This window comes from Aedes aegypti, chromosome 2, assembly GCF_002204515.2.
Source record: "Aedes aegypti strain LVP_AGWG chromosome 2, AaegL5.0 Primary Assembly, whole genome shotgun sequence".
Taxonomy (NCBI): domain Eukaryota; kingdom Metazoa; phylum Arthropoda; class Insecta; order Diptera; family Culicidae; genus Aedes; species Aedes aegypti.
The window spans coordinates 199849564-199867259 of record NC_035108.1 but is presented as its reverse complement, the minus strand read 5'-3'; the positions used below and the strand labels follow the sequence as shown (position 1 = coordinate 199867259).

At 37.4% G+C, this 17696-nt stretch overlaps 1 protein-coding gene across 6 annotated transcripts in view; it reads right to left on the bottom strand.

The window, feature by feature from the left end:
• The window catches only part of LOC5577472 (mediator of RNA polymerase II transcription subunit 2), a 131805-nt gene that overhangs the window by 36754 nt on the left and 77355 nt on the right, over nt 1-17696 (bottom strand). For 3 of the 6 annotated variants that reach the window (XR_002500252.1, XM_021843691.1, XM_021843692.1), the window contains exons 2-3: nt 8307-8830; nt 7959-8085 (exon numbers count right to left, since the gene is read on the bottom strand). Coding sequence is in view for 5 of the 6 variants with exons in the window: in XM_021843691.1 (XP_021699383.1) it covers nt 7959-8085; nt 8307-8830 (651 nt within the window). In the remaining variant the exon portion in view is untranslated. Of the gene's footprint in view, nt 1-7958; nt 8086-8306; nt 8831-17143; nt 17223-17277; nt 17584-17696 lie in introns of those variants that run through there. The other 3 variants (XM_021843694.1, XM_021843693.1, XM_021843695.1) reach the window with 3 other exon arrangements.

Sequence of the window (17696 nt, the reverse complement as noted above, 5' to 3'; positions counted from 1 at the left end):
TATTTCAACGGTGCACAATGGTCGGAAAAAAACGAAGTTTGGCCAAAACTAGTTTTATCGCCTTAATCGATGAAATATGTAATCTGAATATGTTTTATGGCGTTTTTATTGTTTCTGAAGGGATTATTCACATATTACGTAACCTTATTTTTTAAGTATTTTTTTATTAGAAATGCAATCAAATTTGGATGAAAGCACAAATTTTGTTTGTATTTTAACGAGTTTGATCAAAATATGTATGAAGAGTGGTTAAATATATTTTATATCAACTTTGTATGAAAAATATCGTCAAAATGTATGAAATTATTAAATTATTCAAATATCTCTAACTTGCAAATCAGCAAATTTCTGCAAAAAATTTTAACGTTTTTTGTGAGATCTAAGGATGCATTTTGAAGTGTAATATTCGAAATTGCGGCGACATGACGCGACAAGAGTTGTTTTTCATGTTCAAAATCTTCAAAATTAATAAAGTGTAATATTGAACAGTATTAAAGCTTCAACCAAATATTTTTTTTCATCTTCATGCTCGATAAAAGTGATGAACCATAAGCTTTCAGATAGTGCAAAGCTTTGGGAAAATATTGCATTCCTTAAATATGAATTTTGTACTTTATTTTATTGTTACATTTTTCAATTTTTTGACTTCAGTCAGTTTGACGTCATAAAAGTCAAAGAAATTTAAATTTTAGTTCAATTTCAATCAAGAATCATAATAATATAATACATGAGGTATATTTTAAAATGATAAAAACCATGAAAATCTCAAAAAAGTTTTTTGGTAGTTTTGGCCGCTCCTTTATATGGAGCCCGACCATAGTGCGGTGCTGGCAATGTACTTAATTTTAGGTACTTTTTATGTCAGCTTTGAGTTATTTCGCCTCTCCGTGTACAGACCATACAACTATAGCCATTCATCATAATCATTCATCAAGTCCTGTCACGCTATTTGAATGATGATCACACTCTCACAAAATTCTCTTCAGCTTTAACTGTTCGAATGCACGTTAAACCATTTTCAATCAATTATACGGCTCATTCACTACACATATGTGTACTGTTTCCTAAATTATCACAACTATTTGCAACAATACCAGACCCATTTCGTATAACATGCAAAATAACAATAAATGTACAGTACCAGTAACGGTATTGACAGTTTGATAAATAATAATTGGAAAAAATACAATATGGGGAATAGGCGGTGAAGTTATGTTACCATAAAAAATCGTCGATTTTCCCGAACAATTTTTTTCGTTTACAGTTTGCTGAATGGTTGATTTACTATCCATTTCTTGACAAATCTACTGTGCATTAAATAATGTGGGAATGGTTGAACTATTAAAAATCATTGAAAATATAAATACTGTATGTGAATGTGTATGTGCCATTCCGGGCCACCAGAAGAACTCCCTCATTATTCTCTTCATCGCGACTTCTCCTATTTGTCCCGCATGTGCTGATACCAATGCTTTCGTTCGTAATGAACTCGGTAAAACGATTCTTTCGTCGTTGAGCATTAGAGATCCAAGGACGTGCAATGACTTTTTCTGAGCTTCATATTTGCGCAACTCGCGAGGCCAGTTTCCGTATTTCAACGCCTTCCGCAGCCTCTGGAGTTCCTCATCGTCCTCCGATTGGACTTCAATCTCTGCCAATGTAATATCCATACATCCGGCGTCCAGCGAGAACAAATAGTGGCCTTCGTTATCATCTTCAAATGGAATTGCTTCCTGGGACGCTTTTATCAGCCTTGATAACGCATCAGCAATATTGTCGGAGCCCGGCACTCATCTTATTGCAAAGTCATAAGGTTGGAGACGAAGAGACCAGGCTTCCGCTCTAGATACTGCTCGTCTTCCAATCCAATGATTGCTATGAAAGATAAATTCATTTGCTTCCGAGTCCGTTCGGATGACTAACGTTATTCCTGATTCAATAATATATTGGTTAATTTCGAAAATGTGCGAAGGAATCATTTTATCATTTAAAATTACTTATTCTTACCTGTCAGGTAGTGTGTGAGTTTTCGGTCATGGAGAAGGAGTAAAAGATCTTCAGTCTTGAAAGTAGTTTTGTGTCGAACAGTATGGTTAGCGCGCGATATTCATTTTAGATAAATCGGGAACTGTGTTTAAAAATAAGCTTGAACTCTACACACAGAAAAAAAACGTAATTCTTAGAAGATTGGCTTGTTTCTTTTTGACTCCCATACAATTTGTATAAAACGAAAAATATTTGAAAAAACTTCAAAGTAGATTTTTTCAAAACAAGGCTTTAGTCACTATATGTTGCTATCTTGCTTACCCCTTTTCATACCAGTCGTTATCACAATACTAAGAAGGCTTTTCGTCTTAACGAGGATGATAGTGACTGAGTGTATTAAAATAGGGAATTGAAGAAATCCCTCCAGAACATAAGAGACATAAAAAGAATCAATTAAAGACCGAAAAATGATCAATTAGGAACCAAAAAAACTAAACAATATCTAATAGAAGCTAAGAGATGAGAGATTGATATTATATTTTGTTATGGAATATAAGCGAGGCGATTTCGACTGATGTGAGAGAATTCGAGCTACTTCGAAACTGCAGTCTTGGGTAATCAAAACGACTATTTAGATTTTTCCCGACGTTTCTAGTCTAATCCGAGTCTTCTTCAGGGAGAATTCTGTTTAGGTTATGGAATAGCATCAGAGCAGACATTTCTCTAAGATCCAAGACATTTTTGAAAACTCCTCGTGAAATTACGACAAGTATTATTGTGTGTATTTTTTCATGATTTTTTCTAGAAATTCAATTAGAAATTTATTAACCCTTTAATACTCAAATTTTAATTTTGGATCTAAATATCATTCTTAGTTATCTAAAATCGTTCTAAACACGTTTTGGGCAATGATTTTTTTTATTCGCTATGAATTTTAGCTTTTGATTTTTATAATTTTTATTTTTGAACATCCCTATTCTTTTTCATTTTTTCTTGAATCCTCTTCTAATTACTGATTTTGGGCAAAAATAAAAATTCAACTTTATACAATACTTTCAAAAATATATAAATTTTAAATATTTTTCTGAAAATATTTTTATTTTCCGTGTAATTAACGGAAAACAGGTTTGAAATTATTTCAATACCACCAAGCTCTTCTTCTGTTATAGGTTAATAGTAGAAAAATATAAAAGGTACGATTTTTCATATTACACGTTAAATAAACCCCAGGCATTTGTAGGTTATATAAGAATACAATTTTTCAAACAATTTTCAGATATACAAAAAAGTTTCAAAAGTCATAAAAAAATTCTCATACGCGTGTAATGAGTCAAGGCTTGAGCCAAAAATAAAATCATTTTGATTTCCGAGTTACGAAAAAATACACAAACTTCCAAAGTCTACCCCGTCTAAAGGCGGGGTTGGGTATAAGAGGGTTAAGGTATTTGCACGAATGTTCAGATATCACTCCGGAAATTTCTAAAAGAGTTCATTTAGTCATCTTTGAAGGTTTTTTTTTGAGCCTGTACTATTTTGTATCAGGTATCAATGCAAGCAGAATAAGGACTTTAGAGACCTTTAGTTAACATGAATACTTTACCTTGCATTAAAAATAAAGACTTTTTAGAGACTTGCATTGAACAAGTGACCAAATCTCTTAAAAGAAACCTACTACCTGTCCTGTGTTTAGGATCGTTAATCGGATCAACTTTTGTTATCATTCATATTAAAAAATACATGAATATCCTCTATATATACTCCTATTTTAAATCATTTTTATTGAACAAATTTGACAAAAATAGACCAAACTGCTTGTTTCTACAACCAGTGAGGTTATTGTAGTTTCCTCATCTATTTCTAGATAATAAATGGATAAATAGAAAAAAATCTGTGAAGTTGTGATCGTTACGTTTCGTATCCCCCACCGAACAGGAGCACTGCCTCTCGGTGGTGGGCAATAAATCATCGATAGTAGTAGAAGACTGTTGTTCGTTTATTCGTCTGCCCCTTCGGAACCAAAAATAATCACAACGTAGGGCCTGGTCAACCCTGGACGAAACATTGTGTAGTTATTCTTTTCTTTGCACCGAAGTGTGTCATCGCAAGTTATTACTGAAACTTATATAAAACCTGGATCCAAACTTTTTAGTTTATCGTAATGATGGAGGAGTTGCAATCATAATTTACTGGCGTATACTTTTTTCGTCATTTGAAACTTTAGGTGTTTCTGTTGAAGCACAGCTTGGTAAATACACTTTCATAGCTGCCTTTTCAATGTTCTGGACAGAAAGTTAATTTGCTCTAAACTGACTTGTGAAAATTGACTCGCAATAAGTAAAAAATCTTTGTCTTTGTCTTATGACAAACATCGGTCATGAAATAATTCTCAAAGTAATTCAAACGGCAGCATTTTCTTATTAATGTTCGAATCCTCTGAGCAGAATCTCAATAGAGAAACCTAAAAGTAGATGGAGTACCGTATACCTTCTAATTCCGCTCCTAAATGCTTATCTTTGACAGATACGCGTATTTCGACTATCACTTGCAGTCTTCTTCAGTGTCAGTTACTTTCTACCCTAAATACTAACACCAGATAAGTACCTACACAATCGTTCTACCTAGGTAAGTTTCTACAGGTGTATACCTGTCATGTCGTGGTCAAAAATAGAAAAAGGATAATAATAACTATACTCACGGCATAAAAATTAACAAGGCAGGCTCTTTACTGATGTAAATATCAAGTTTGATTGTAAACATGTGACGTCACTCCTACCGTACCATATACCTTCTGGGCCACTAGATCATTTTTTTTTCGCAAATTTGTTCGAGGTGGATAGGAATGACGTCGTCAACTAGCTGGCGGAATATATCACCTTCTTAATATAGTACACCGTGAACTATACTAATCCCTTATTGTCTACCTATGTATTCAAGCTCGTTCATATGTCTTAGGTACAAACTTAAACAACCTTGACTGTTCGATTTCTTGATCCCTATTAAGAAGTAGTGAAGGCTTTTGTTTGTAAATTTCTAAACTTTCAGCAACGTCTAGTTTCCAAGATGAAGATACGCTTCGTACGATGTCTATGTTATCGCTTGTCATTTGATGTCCATCCTGGAAAACATGTTCAGCCACTTCTGATTTAAAGTCATACGCTAATCCCTTTTCTAATTCCTTGCCCGCTTTTTTACCTCAGCAATATGTTCTTTGAATCTTATTTCTAGAGTTCGTTTTGATTTTCCTATTACAATGGGGCATGAAATTTAATATATTCCCGCTCTATCCAGTTAATTAATTTTATCCTTTGTTGATCCTAATCTAGATTTTAGCTAACTACTCCTATTGCTGAAAACCAAACCTACTCCATATTTAAGAATTTTATTTAATGAATGCTCTTCAGGATATTTATCAATTCAAAACCCTGATAGCCCTACATGTTTTTCCTCTTCTAGAAATCCATGTATGATTGACTTGGTCTTCACCGACTCTAGTGGTCTTTGTAGCCAATTAGTTACTCATGCTGATTTTGAAAATGAAGAATTCTGATCATGTCCCTGTTACATTTCAAATATCCCATGAAGCGATTTTCAATCCTATCAGCTCTACTTTCAATTATTTTCAAGCCGACTGGAATATATATGAAACATAAATTGACATTAATCTTGATGTAAACATTTCTTTTCAAACAAAACTTGATACTGACAATGGTCTTGAAACTTTAACAAAGTCCACTGTTGAAGCCAGGAGCATTGCAATTCCAAAATGTGAAAATTTGAATCCGTGATTATGGACGATGATCTTAAACTCTCGATTCGTCTCAAATTCGTGAGGAGAAGGCAATTTCAACGCACTTGCGATCGTGCTATGAAAATTATATGGCAGGATTTGCAGAAAAAAATCAAGAAAATTTTGAAAAAGCCTCAAAAGCCAATTCCGGCATTGAAAGAGGAAAACAAATTATTACTGAAAGCGCGCACAATTTCAATTTAGGACTTACTAGTCCAATAGAAAATCAAGTTACTCAGGAATTCCTGGGAGACTGATTTGAAAAAAGTGTGAACTGTGTGTGTGAAGTGTGAAATTAAAATATTAAAGCTCATTGCGATGATGGAATTTTCTACATCCTCATCAAGAAACTTGCCAAAAGTAGCTTATCATTCTTAGTTGATATATTTAACAAATGTTTCCAATTAGCATATTTTCCTGACAAATGGAAAAATGCTAAGGTTGTACCAATTTTAAAACCAGACAAAAATCCTGCAGAAGCTTCTGGCTATCGTCCATCAAATCCATCAGTAATCTTATTGAAAAGGTCATTTTGAACAGAATGATGGTCCACATCAACGAAAATTCAATTTTTGTCAATGAACAATTCAGATTCCACCATGGAAATTCGACCACTCATTAACTTTTACGTGTAACAAATTTGAACCATTCCAACAAATCTGAAGACTATTCTACTGGTCTTGCTCTTTTAGACATAGAAAAAGCATTCGACAGTGTTTGGCATAAAGGTTTTTTCGTAAAATTAACCTTCCAGTCGTTGCGCGGTTTGCCACTGTCAGAACCACTACGCTGCTGTTGTGAACGAATAGTGAGGTGTTTTCAACAGTGTTGTACAAAATACAACAGCGCGACGACTGAAGTGTTAAAACACTTTAATTTTCTAACATACATTGTTAGAATAGTTCAAAGTTATCTGTCAAATCGTACACTTCAGGTTAATTATTAGAATTCTTGGTCTGAAAGACTTTCTGTAAGAGCTGGTGTTCCTCAAGGCAGCATTTTGGGAACTTGGCAAAAATGGAAGGTAGGCAAGGTGGATTGGCAAGGCAGCACTTGCAAAAATGGAAGATTTCTCCTAATTCTTCCAAAACTCAACTAATAATATTCCCACATAAACCAAAAGCTCTTTATTTGAAACCTTCAAGTAGACATGTTGTCACGATGAGAGGGGTTTAAATAAATTGGTCAAAATTGGTCAGACGAAGTTAAGTATCTAGGGCTCATGCTAGATAAGAATTTAACTTTCAAAAATCACATTGAGGGCGTTCAAGCCAAATGTAATAAATATGTAAAATGTCTGTATCCCCTTATTAACAGAAAATCAAAACTTTGTCTTAAGAACAAGCTTTTGATATACAAACAAAGTTTCAGGTCACTTACAACATAGCTCTTCCAATATGGACTAGCTGTTGTAATACCAGGAAGAAAGTACCAATGCGTTGCATAGAATATCCAATGTTGAAACATTGCAACAAATGTCAAATAAAATAATTAATAATTTCAGACAAAAATCGTTACAATCTTCAATTGGCTCGAGGTAGGTTAAGTAAATTGAAAACACTTTATTGTCTCTCTCTTATAAGCAGGTGAAATAAACTCACCTGTCAAAAATCTGAAATGCTACGGCAAATGAAATGTAATATGTTGTTAACTAAATGTTCATAAAATCTTAAATTTGTTTCACCACATTAGGATAAAAGCGTTGTCTAATAATACAGAACACCTAGATATAAGAAATAAATGTAATGTTTGGAATGATACTAATAAAAAAAAAAAAAAAGTTTTTATGCTAATAATAAAAACAAAATAAAAAAAACTCAAAAAAGAAAAACGAATTATTGCATGAACATTTTATCTCTAAACGGTTCCCATTCATTTACTGTGGTATTTTGCACCGATTTACTTTGATCTTGAACTATGAGGTACACGTTGTGACTACATGACGGACGATAAGTTTAAATAATTTACTGCTCCACGGTGGAGTTCACATCATGCTAATTTATTGAGCACACATTTCCCTTTGAACGACGATGGACATATTGGAATTTCTCCACCCACATATTTAGAACATGGTGATAATGACATGTATTGATTGACCGTTTAATCAACTGTCCATGAGCTACCTAACATTCTTATAAGCTGGGGAACCTTCTTCATGCATATAGGATGGAACAAAGAAACCCACCTGACAATCAATGCAGCGACAGCTGTCGCTGAGTGTGCACTTGATGCCAAGCAGTTGGGCCGCTTCGTTGTACAGGTCCTTGGTGGATTTCTCCTCGCTTTGGATCGAGCTGGACTTCCTTCTGGTGCTGTTGGGGTAAAACATTAATGCGAAAGGTTTAGCCCTGAAATCAAAACTCTGCCACGGTGTGTCTGAATCCGATATTAACGAAAATATGACCATCATTCGAAAGATTTGGTATCCTACTAGCAGTCTCTCCGTGAATTTGAAAATATTCTGCTGCTCAATGATTCATTTTTTTTATTAATAATGGTTTCAGACATACCGTGCCTGCCGTATCGAACTTACCTCTGACATCGACTGAAGATGTCACTCCCGCTAATACCGGTATTTGTGCTTGTGCTGCTTCTGCTGTGGTGATTGCTGCTACTGCCTAAGCTGGTTTTGCGTATTCGGTCCTCATCGAAAAGCTTCCATATTTTGGCAATCTTTGAGTTCGTCCGACCATTGTTGTTGCTGTAGTTCGTAGTCTGATGGTGGTGCAGCTGGGGATGGTTGTTGGATCTGTACCTTATTAGATCGCTGGTTTCGACGAAGTTGTTGCTGGCAGTTGAAGGGTTCGTATGGTTATGGTTGAGGCCAACACTGCAAATGGTACTGCAAGTTCCACTGAAGCCGCAGTTCTGAAGTGGATGATACAGAGGCTGTTGGCTGAGGGGAGGTTGCTGGCTGATGCTGCTGGCAATGTTGGAACTACTACTGTTGGTGCTGTTGTTCGATTTACTACATGGCTGCATTTCGGCAGCTGTTCTATTATTCACTGTTAATGCTCTTCCAGCCGGTGAACCGAATAATTCTATCATGTCGAAATCCTGTAAAACAGAGAACCGATTGGAGAGATGAGATTGGATTTTTTTTGCAGTTCCGTTAGTTCACGCGATGCAGTTCTATAAATTTCAATCGAGTGAGCATAGTGGTGGGCTTGTACGATTTTATGGACTGTTTTATGTATGTTATCGGCGGGATGAAATTGAAAATATATGGAAGGGATTCTGGGAATGTAATCAAAACTAGGATGCAGGGATTTGTTCCGGTGACTATTAGAATTTTATCGAATTGACGGGATCTGATAAAGCATTCAAAACAAACACCATCGGAATATTATCTTATGAACAAATTTGCGATGCTATAGAACTTTTGCATAAAGCTTACATTTTTCTAAATGAATTGGGGAAAAGAAAGCTTTTGAAAATTCTCTAGAACTGTTTCTATATTTCATGATAGAAATCTGTTCCATAATTCAGTTATCAATCTTTTTTAGTCTTTGATGGCTAACATCTGACTCTTCAAAACGTTAATGGCACTAATGCTTTCTCAGAGGACATCGTCGGGTACGTGGAAAGGAGGACATGTGACGATTGGTTAGACGAAGAATGCAGGCAGGTTTTGGAGGAGAAGGATGCAGCGCGGGCTGCAATGCTTCAGCAAAGAACGCGACAAAACGTGGAGCGATATAAAAAAAAACGAAAGCAGCAAACCCGCCTATTCCGGGACAAAAAACGCCGCCTGGAAGAAGCGGAATGTGAAGAAATGGAACAGCTGCATCGTTCACAAGAAACGCGAAAGTTCTACGAGAAGCTTAACGCATCCCGAAAAGGCTTCGTGTCGCGAGCCGAAATGTGTAGGGATAAGGACGGAAGCATCTTGACGGACGGACGTGAGGTGATTGAAAGGTGGAAGCAGCACTACGATGAACACCTGAATGGCACGGAGAACACAGGCACCGACGGTCACGACAGCGGAGGAAGTGGCTACGTCAGCACGGCGGATGAAGGAATCCAACCTGCCTCCATCTTGAGGAAAGTTAAGGATGCCATCAACCAGCTCAAGAATAACAAGGCCGCTGGTAAGGATGGTATTGGAGCTGAACTCATCAAAATGGGCCCGGAGAAGCTGGCAGCCTGTCTGCACCGGCTGATTGTCAAAATCTGGGAAACGGAACAGCTGCCGGAGGAGTGGAATGATGAGGTCATATGCCCCATCTACAAGTAGGGCGACAAACTGGAATGTGAAAACTATCGTGCGATCCTGAATGCCGCCTACAAAGAGCTATCCCAGATTATCTTCCGTCATCTATCACCAATAACAAATGAGTTTGTGGGAAGTTATCAAGCTGGTTTCATCAACGGCCGCACGACAACGGGTCAAATCTTCACTGTACGGCAAATCCTCCAGAATTGCCGTGAATACCAAATCCCAACGCATCACTTGTTCATCGATTTCAAAGCGGCTAATAATAGCATCGACCGCGAAGAGCTATGAAAAATCATGGACGAGTACAGCTTTCCCGGGAAGCTCACAAGACTAATAAGAGCAACGATGGACAGTGTGCAGAATAGCGTGAAGATTTCGGGTGAACATTCCAGTTCGTTCGAATCCCGCCGGGAACTTTGACAGGGTGATGGACTTTCGTGCCTGCTGTTCAACATCGCGCTAGAAGATGTCATGCGGAGAGCCGGGTTCAGTAACCGAGGTACGATTTTCACAAGATCCAGCCAATTTGTTTGCTTCGCAGATTATATGGATATTGTCGGCAGAACATTTGGAACGTAGGCAGACCTGTACACCCGCCTGAAACGTGAAGCGACAAAAGTCGGCCTGGTGGTGAATACGTCAAAAACAAAGTACATGCTGATAGGCGGAACCGAGCGCGACAGAGCCCGCCTGGGAAGCAGTGTTACGATAGACGGGGATACTTTTGAGGTGGTTGATGAGTTCGTCTACCTCGGATCCTTGTTAACGGCTGATAACAACGTTAGTCGTGAAATACGGAGACGCATCATCAGTAGAAGTCGCGCCTACTATGGGCTTCAGAAGAAGCTGCGATCGAGAAAGATTCACCCTCGCACCAAATGTACCATGTACAAAACGCTTATAAGACCGGTGGTCCTCTATGGACATGAAGCATGGACCATGCTGGAAGAGGACCTGCAAGCACTTGGAGTCTTCGAACGACGGGTGCTTAGGACGATCTTTGGCGGAGTACAGGAAAACGGTCTGTGGCGGCGGAGAATGAACCACGAGCTCGCTAGGCTCTACGGCGAACCCTATATCCAGAAGTTTGCGAAAGCCGGAAGGGTGCACTGGGCAGGGCATGTTGCAAGACTACCGGACAACAATCCTGCAAAGATGGTGTTCGCGTCGAATCCGGTTGGCACAAGAAGGCGAGGAGCACAGCAAGCGAGGTGGCTTGATCAGGTGCAACAAGATCTGGAAAACGTGGGCCAAAATCGAAGTTGGAGAGACACAGCCATGGACCGAGTAAATTGGCGTAACATCGTTAACGACGTTTTATCAAATTAATTGATGTAACAACAACTTAATAAAAATATGATACTCTATGCCCATTACATTGGAAAATTTCCATTACGAAAAGATCCTGGACCGAACGGGAATCGAACCCAGACACCTTCAGCATGGCTTTGCTTTGTAGCCGCGAACTGTAACCACTCGGCTAAGGATGCCCCCCCCCCCCGGAGAGGATGGGAGAAATCTTTAAACACTCGAAGAAACTCAAAAAGATATTTTTTTCAGGAATCTAAAAAGGTTAATGTTTAGTAGATTATGAACATTTCTAGAGCATCCTGGTCGATTTCGACCAAATGTATTGATGGATTCTCTGGATAAATGCTGCGAGAATCCTGGCAACAATTATGAAGGAGACAATAATGGAAATTCAAGAATTTTAGTATGAGGAATTCATAGTTAAAAACTTAAAACAAACTTGTTCGATTGCTCGGTGCAGAACAGTGTTTCTGTGCTCAAATCATATTTTTACCACAGCACAGTAGATACAACGGGGACATGCGTATCGGTATCATTGGATAAGTACATAATTTCTTCTCGGAGCACCAACTGATACTTAACACAGCTAAAATATGTTGTAAATTCAAGTTCATTTTCATGCACTTTTTTGGAGCATCAAAATAAACTGAAATGTCAACGATAAATCGCTTATTTTTCAATCAAACGCACTTTAAATTTACACGATCATGTAGCATTCAAGCATCTTTGGTTGAAAACTTAACGAAATGCCGTAACAATAGATGAATTCAGTTTATTTTTACTATGTGCCTCAGTTTACACTACATTTGAATTTAAATATTTTTATCTGTGTAGGTTAGTTTAAGTTTACATTATTCACTGGTAAGTTTATTTTATTGCATCACTTTTTGAACATACTTAATTTCTATTTTTAAATAGCTAATTTACTTAGAGCCGATTTCTTCACCACCGTTTAATCATATGAGTAAACGTGGTTTACGGCTTAAGCGAAAGTGAAGAAATCGACCCTTATATTAGAATAATTCACTTTTACTATCGTTCAAAGTTTGCCTAATATTTGCTGTTGGTTAAGGATTCATAGATGATCGATGACGACAGGCGTCGAGTAGTAGCAGAAACAGAGAGAAAGTCACGTGCGTGCTGGAGCTTTTATAAAGAGTGTCTCCATCTAGATAACGATTTTAACGAAGTAGAGCATGAGCCTATGCATGCTATGAAATGTTTGACTTTTACTGTACGCCCTGTTTTCAAGTTGCCCGTGAGAGAGAGTGATACAGCACCAGCACAAGGCGCATAGTAAAAGTCAAAAGAACAAAAGAATTTGTGGCACGTTTAGAGGCCGATAAACGAGAAAGTTGTTGCTGACGGTTGACAAGAACTCACAAATAGATGGCGCTACGATGCACTATTCGTGTATACGAATAAAACTCATTTGATTTTTTTTAAGTATTTTATATTAACCCGTTAACGCCCAAGGTATCTCACAATTGGAGAGCTCCGTTTTTGTTATTCATAGTCGTATTCCCATAAATTAAACCTTATTTCACCAAAAAGTTTCAAGTCTATAGTGGGGATCCAAAAAAAAATTCTTGAAAGTGTGTCGTCCATATCTAGCTGTTCTATAAGTTCATTTTCGAGATTAATTAAATATATTTTGAGGCTCTTCGATCCATTACAATGTAAACAAGTTGAAAAAAAGCTGCAGGTGAGGGGTAATTCATAAATTACGTCACGTACAGAAGAGGAAGGAGGGGATTACAAGGAAACGTGACTACCCATATAAAAATTGAAATACATACAAAAAGTGTGATACAGAGGAAAATTGAGGAGGATGAATATGGCAAAACTTTGCGTTACGTAATTTATGGACGTACCCTGATAAAGAAATTGCAACATAAAGAATAAAAATTTCAGAGGCGAAAGATGCATGTCAGAACTAAATCATTTAGTGACTATAATTCAATTTTCTGCTCGTACGTGGTCGATAAGTAAGATACAGACATACACACATTTCCATACACATAGATGTACATATACAATTATGCACACTTACACCATTCATACCAAAAACATAATCTTACGTCAAATATTTTGATTATAAAAAAAAACCTACAGATGTTTCAGAATAGTCTTCAAAAATATTCTATAAAACTTGCCAGCTGATAATAAAAACATAACTATCAAAATGTTTTTTTCTGGGTCAAGTTATCTGGCTCGGATCTAACAGTGATCGAAATATATATTTGGCAATATCAGAATTTCGTTAGTGCTAATCAAAAGTTAGTCCTTCAGTACAATGACAGTCAAATATTGCTTTACAGACGTGAATATTTGAAGCCAACATTATTCGTCTATAACGTTGAAATTACTGCATCACTGATGCATATGGTCTTATCCACCGATAGAACCGAATCCACGCGGTCCAAGATTTTTGACACTAGAGCGGGCCATCATACCTGGGGAGCATACGCACGGGTAGAAATCAGAATCCAAAATCATGATTATGCACCCGGTTATCATGATTCCAGTGTGTTTTCATCTTATGAAAATACACCATGATTTGGACTCACGATATTATGAGTCAGATTGTCGAAACGCGACACAAGTTGCAGCTGTGGGCTCGAAATCATGCATCGAATGCTCGAAAATCATGATTCACGCATCCATTTCGGTATTTATATGTCTGTCAGACAACCCGATTAAATGAAAAAAAAAAAAACAAAATTTGGTAGAGCAGGAATCGAACCAAAAACCTTCTGATTGAGAGCCACGTACTTTACCACAATACCAATCTATCGTGATGAATGATGGGTGATCGATGCGAATGACTTGATGCAAAGTGCACCGCTTTGTGTTGTCGCTCTGGATGGTACGTTTATGAAGAATCATGATTATGACTCCAGGAACCATGATTTGTCGTCCTGATATCATGGCCTAACCAATTTATGAATTTCATGACTTGTAAATCATGGTGTGGGAATCAGATTTTTATCCGTGCGGAAGCGTGCCCGCTCAAATGTCACAATTCTTGGACAGAGTGAGTTCAGCAAGGAAGGCTCTTTACTGCTACCTCAACGTGTCGCTGGTTCTTAAGGTGAAACAGTTTGGAATCAACTTCTAAGATTGCACTAAAACTTCAAAGGCACAAATCTCGCGAAGAAAGCATCCCACAGCAGTGCACTTTTTATTTTGGCTTTGTGCACTAGCAGAAAGCTTAAAATAAGAAGATCAGGAGCGTTTGCCAACTATTTCTCCAGTTTTGTGCCTTCAAAAACGTGAGTAGGGGGAGAAGTCGGCCATTGTGCCGGCCATCTTTGGATTCCGAGATGTTTCACCTTAAAAGTAAACAACCATACAAAATTACGACCAAACAATGGTGAAGGCGTAATCAATTTTCTCAAAAACATTCATTTTTGGAATTTAGTATAATTTTCTGATTAAATTGGCAACAACGCACTGCAGTAGCACGATGTAAATAACTGCTTACAAACAATATCTTGGCGGCTATTCAATTTTACTCTCATTTGACCCATTTGGTATGTTTTGGTAATTTGTTATGGTTTTAGAAAAAATACCTTCTGAAATCCTTAAGAGATCATCTGTTAAAATTAGATCAAATTCAATATCGACGAGCAGAAACTTTGTTTTTGATATTTGTTATGGAAAATTTTATATAAATATCACCCAAAATGGTTCGGAATGTTGAAAATCTTGTGTTTATGGAAAGTGCTTGGTAAACTTTGAAGGAGAATGCCATTTTCATGCCAAACTGAAGGTGGTCCGTCTTACCCCGGCGGGCGCTCTTACCCCGTCTTCCCCTAGTTCCATTTAGGTGATTTCCGAAGTAATAAGTGTCCAGGGGCCCAGATAGCCGTAGCGGTAAACGCGCAGCTATTCAGCAAGACCAAGCTGAGGGTCGTGGGTTCGAATCCCACCGGTCGAGGATCTTTTCGGGTTGGAAATTTTCTCGACTTCCCAGGGCATAGAGTATCATCGTACCTGCCACACGATATATGCATGCAAAAATGGTCATTGGCACAGTAAGCTCTCAGTTAATAACTGAAGAAGTGCTCATAAGAACACTAGGCTGAGACCGGCTCTGTCCCAGTGGGGACGTAATGCCAGAAAGAAGAAGTGTCCAGGCGAATAGGTCTCATTTAGTTCTTCAACTTTGTCAAAAACACTTACTTTGTATCCAATCGCTGGATTGAGATATAAGCATTCTGGGTGAATAGATCCCATTTAGTTGAACACTATTGTCAAAGACACCAATTTCGAATCTCATCGCAGGACTGATATAAAAAAATAAAATATTTGACCACTAGCGCCACCTTGTGAGTGTTTTCCGAACTAATATGGTTTTAGGCGAATAGGATTCATTTAGTTGTTCAACATTGTCCATACACAACATACACAAACTTTGTATCTAATCACTGGACTGAGATATTTGCAAATAAAATCTTTGCCCACTAGCGCCATCTTGTGAGTGTTATAAGGTTTATGTGACTAAGAATCATTCAGTTGTTCAATATTGTCGAAGACACCAATTTTATATCTCATAACAGAACTGAGATGCAAGCAAATAAAATATTTGCCCACTAGCGCCATCTACTGAATGTTTTCCAAACTAATAAATTTTCGGACGTGTTATATCAGGACCAGACTGGTCATCCATTCATTATTATGTGACAGTTGGCTACAGCTCTTCGTGCGTGACACACGTCTTTTTTCGAAGCAGACTCCCGTGCATCAAGTTTTTTTTCTCATCAATTCCTGTACAGACAATATTGCACTGGCTGCAAGATGTCTACGTACAGAAAAAACACCCTGGTCGTGGATTTCAGCGTCCTTCCAAAGCGACCTACGTTGGATCAGGTGGAACAATTTCTTAAGAAATTTATTAAGCTCGACATGGCCGACGTGGAGAGCATTCAGTTACACAATCTGAAAAAGTGCGTGTGTATTGAATTGCTTTTCGCATCTGCAGCACTCTTTCGTGTATGATGGAGTTGACTACTACGTTCCTATCTACGTGGATGGTCCCACTACAACATCAATACCCGGACGCTTAAGTCGACACAAATGTTCAAATGCTAATATCAAGGTGTTGTTTTAGAAAACCTTTAATGTAATATTGTTTCAAACCATGTTTAACTCAAAATCTTCACGCTACTGATAAACTTTTTGGTAAAAAGCATGATTTCAACATGAAAACCATTCAAATACTTGAGCATATCTTGTCCATAAATCCGAACAACTGATGCAAACGGTGTCTTTAAATCTGGACACTTATGAATCAAAATCCAGACATCTGTGTAATAGCACAAAAAATAAGAATAGCACGTTAGTAAAATTAGTGGTTTGAATACCTGAGCCGAGGAGCGTGTTGCTCAAACTGTTATTATGAAAGTTTAAAACTATTTATTTCACATCGATTTAAATGTTGAATGCTCACAAAGCTTCCAATAGTTTTTTTTTTTGCAAGTTTTCTCTAATTTCTTCTAGCACAAAACTCACTTACACTACCTAAACCAGGTGTGGCCGTCGGGAAAGGAAAACCAGTCACTGTCTCTGGGATTGTTCAAATATTACGTAACGCAACAAGGGAAGGGAGGGGTTCTGACATAGTGTTACGGTTCATACAAAAAATTCAAAATTTCCATACAAAAGCTGTTACGTGGGGGAGGGAGGGGGTCCAAAATTGGCATTTTTTGCGTTACGTAATATTTGAATGAACCCTCTTCAGCGAACAGTTTTATTTGTACATATGTTGCTTTTAAGCTTGAAATTATTTGAAGTTTAGTTCTAGTTCATTAGTTATTACGTGAAAAGTAACTTACAGTTTCGTTGACTATTCGTGTTTCATCCCTTCTCGTCTTTCACTGATAATTTAATCGCGATTTCAGAACAATCTATTTTCTGTTGAATTCAGAATTGTTAATTTTAATATAAGATGTAATGTATTGTAACTCACGTATACTTCAATTTAAGGTTAAATAATGGATTTCATCCGTAATAATTCTGTTTTTTTTTCCGTACTATTAGCTGTGAGTTCAAATTAGTTTTTTATATAGATTTTGGAGCCTTTTAAATTCAATGTGATCTTACTTTTAAACTTGTATCAAAATTCAATTCTAAATAACTCCGAAATTCAACACTGCACTATATAGCATAACAATATTAGCTGGTAAACAATTTTCCTGCTCCCTTAAATTCTACAAATCATCCTATCTGACATTCACTTTATCGTTCTTTGCTGCTCTACCTACGGACGAATCTGTTGTCTAAGAGTAATCTCTAACATCATCATCTTTCGCGCATACATCCACATGATCGTCCGTGTTGCCAGTACCAAGACCAGGGTCATTTAGAAGATGTCCGGATCTTAAAACG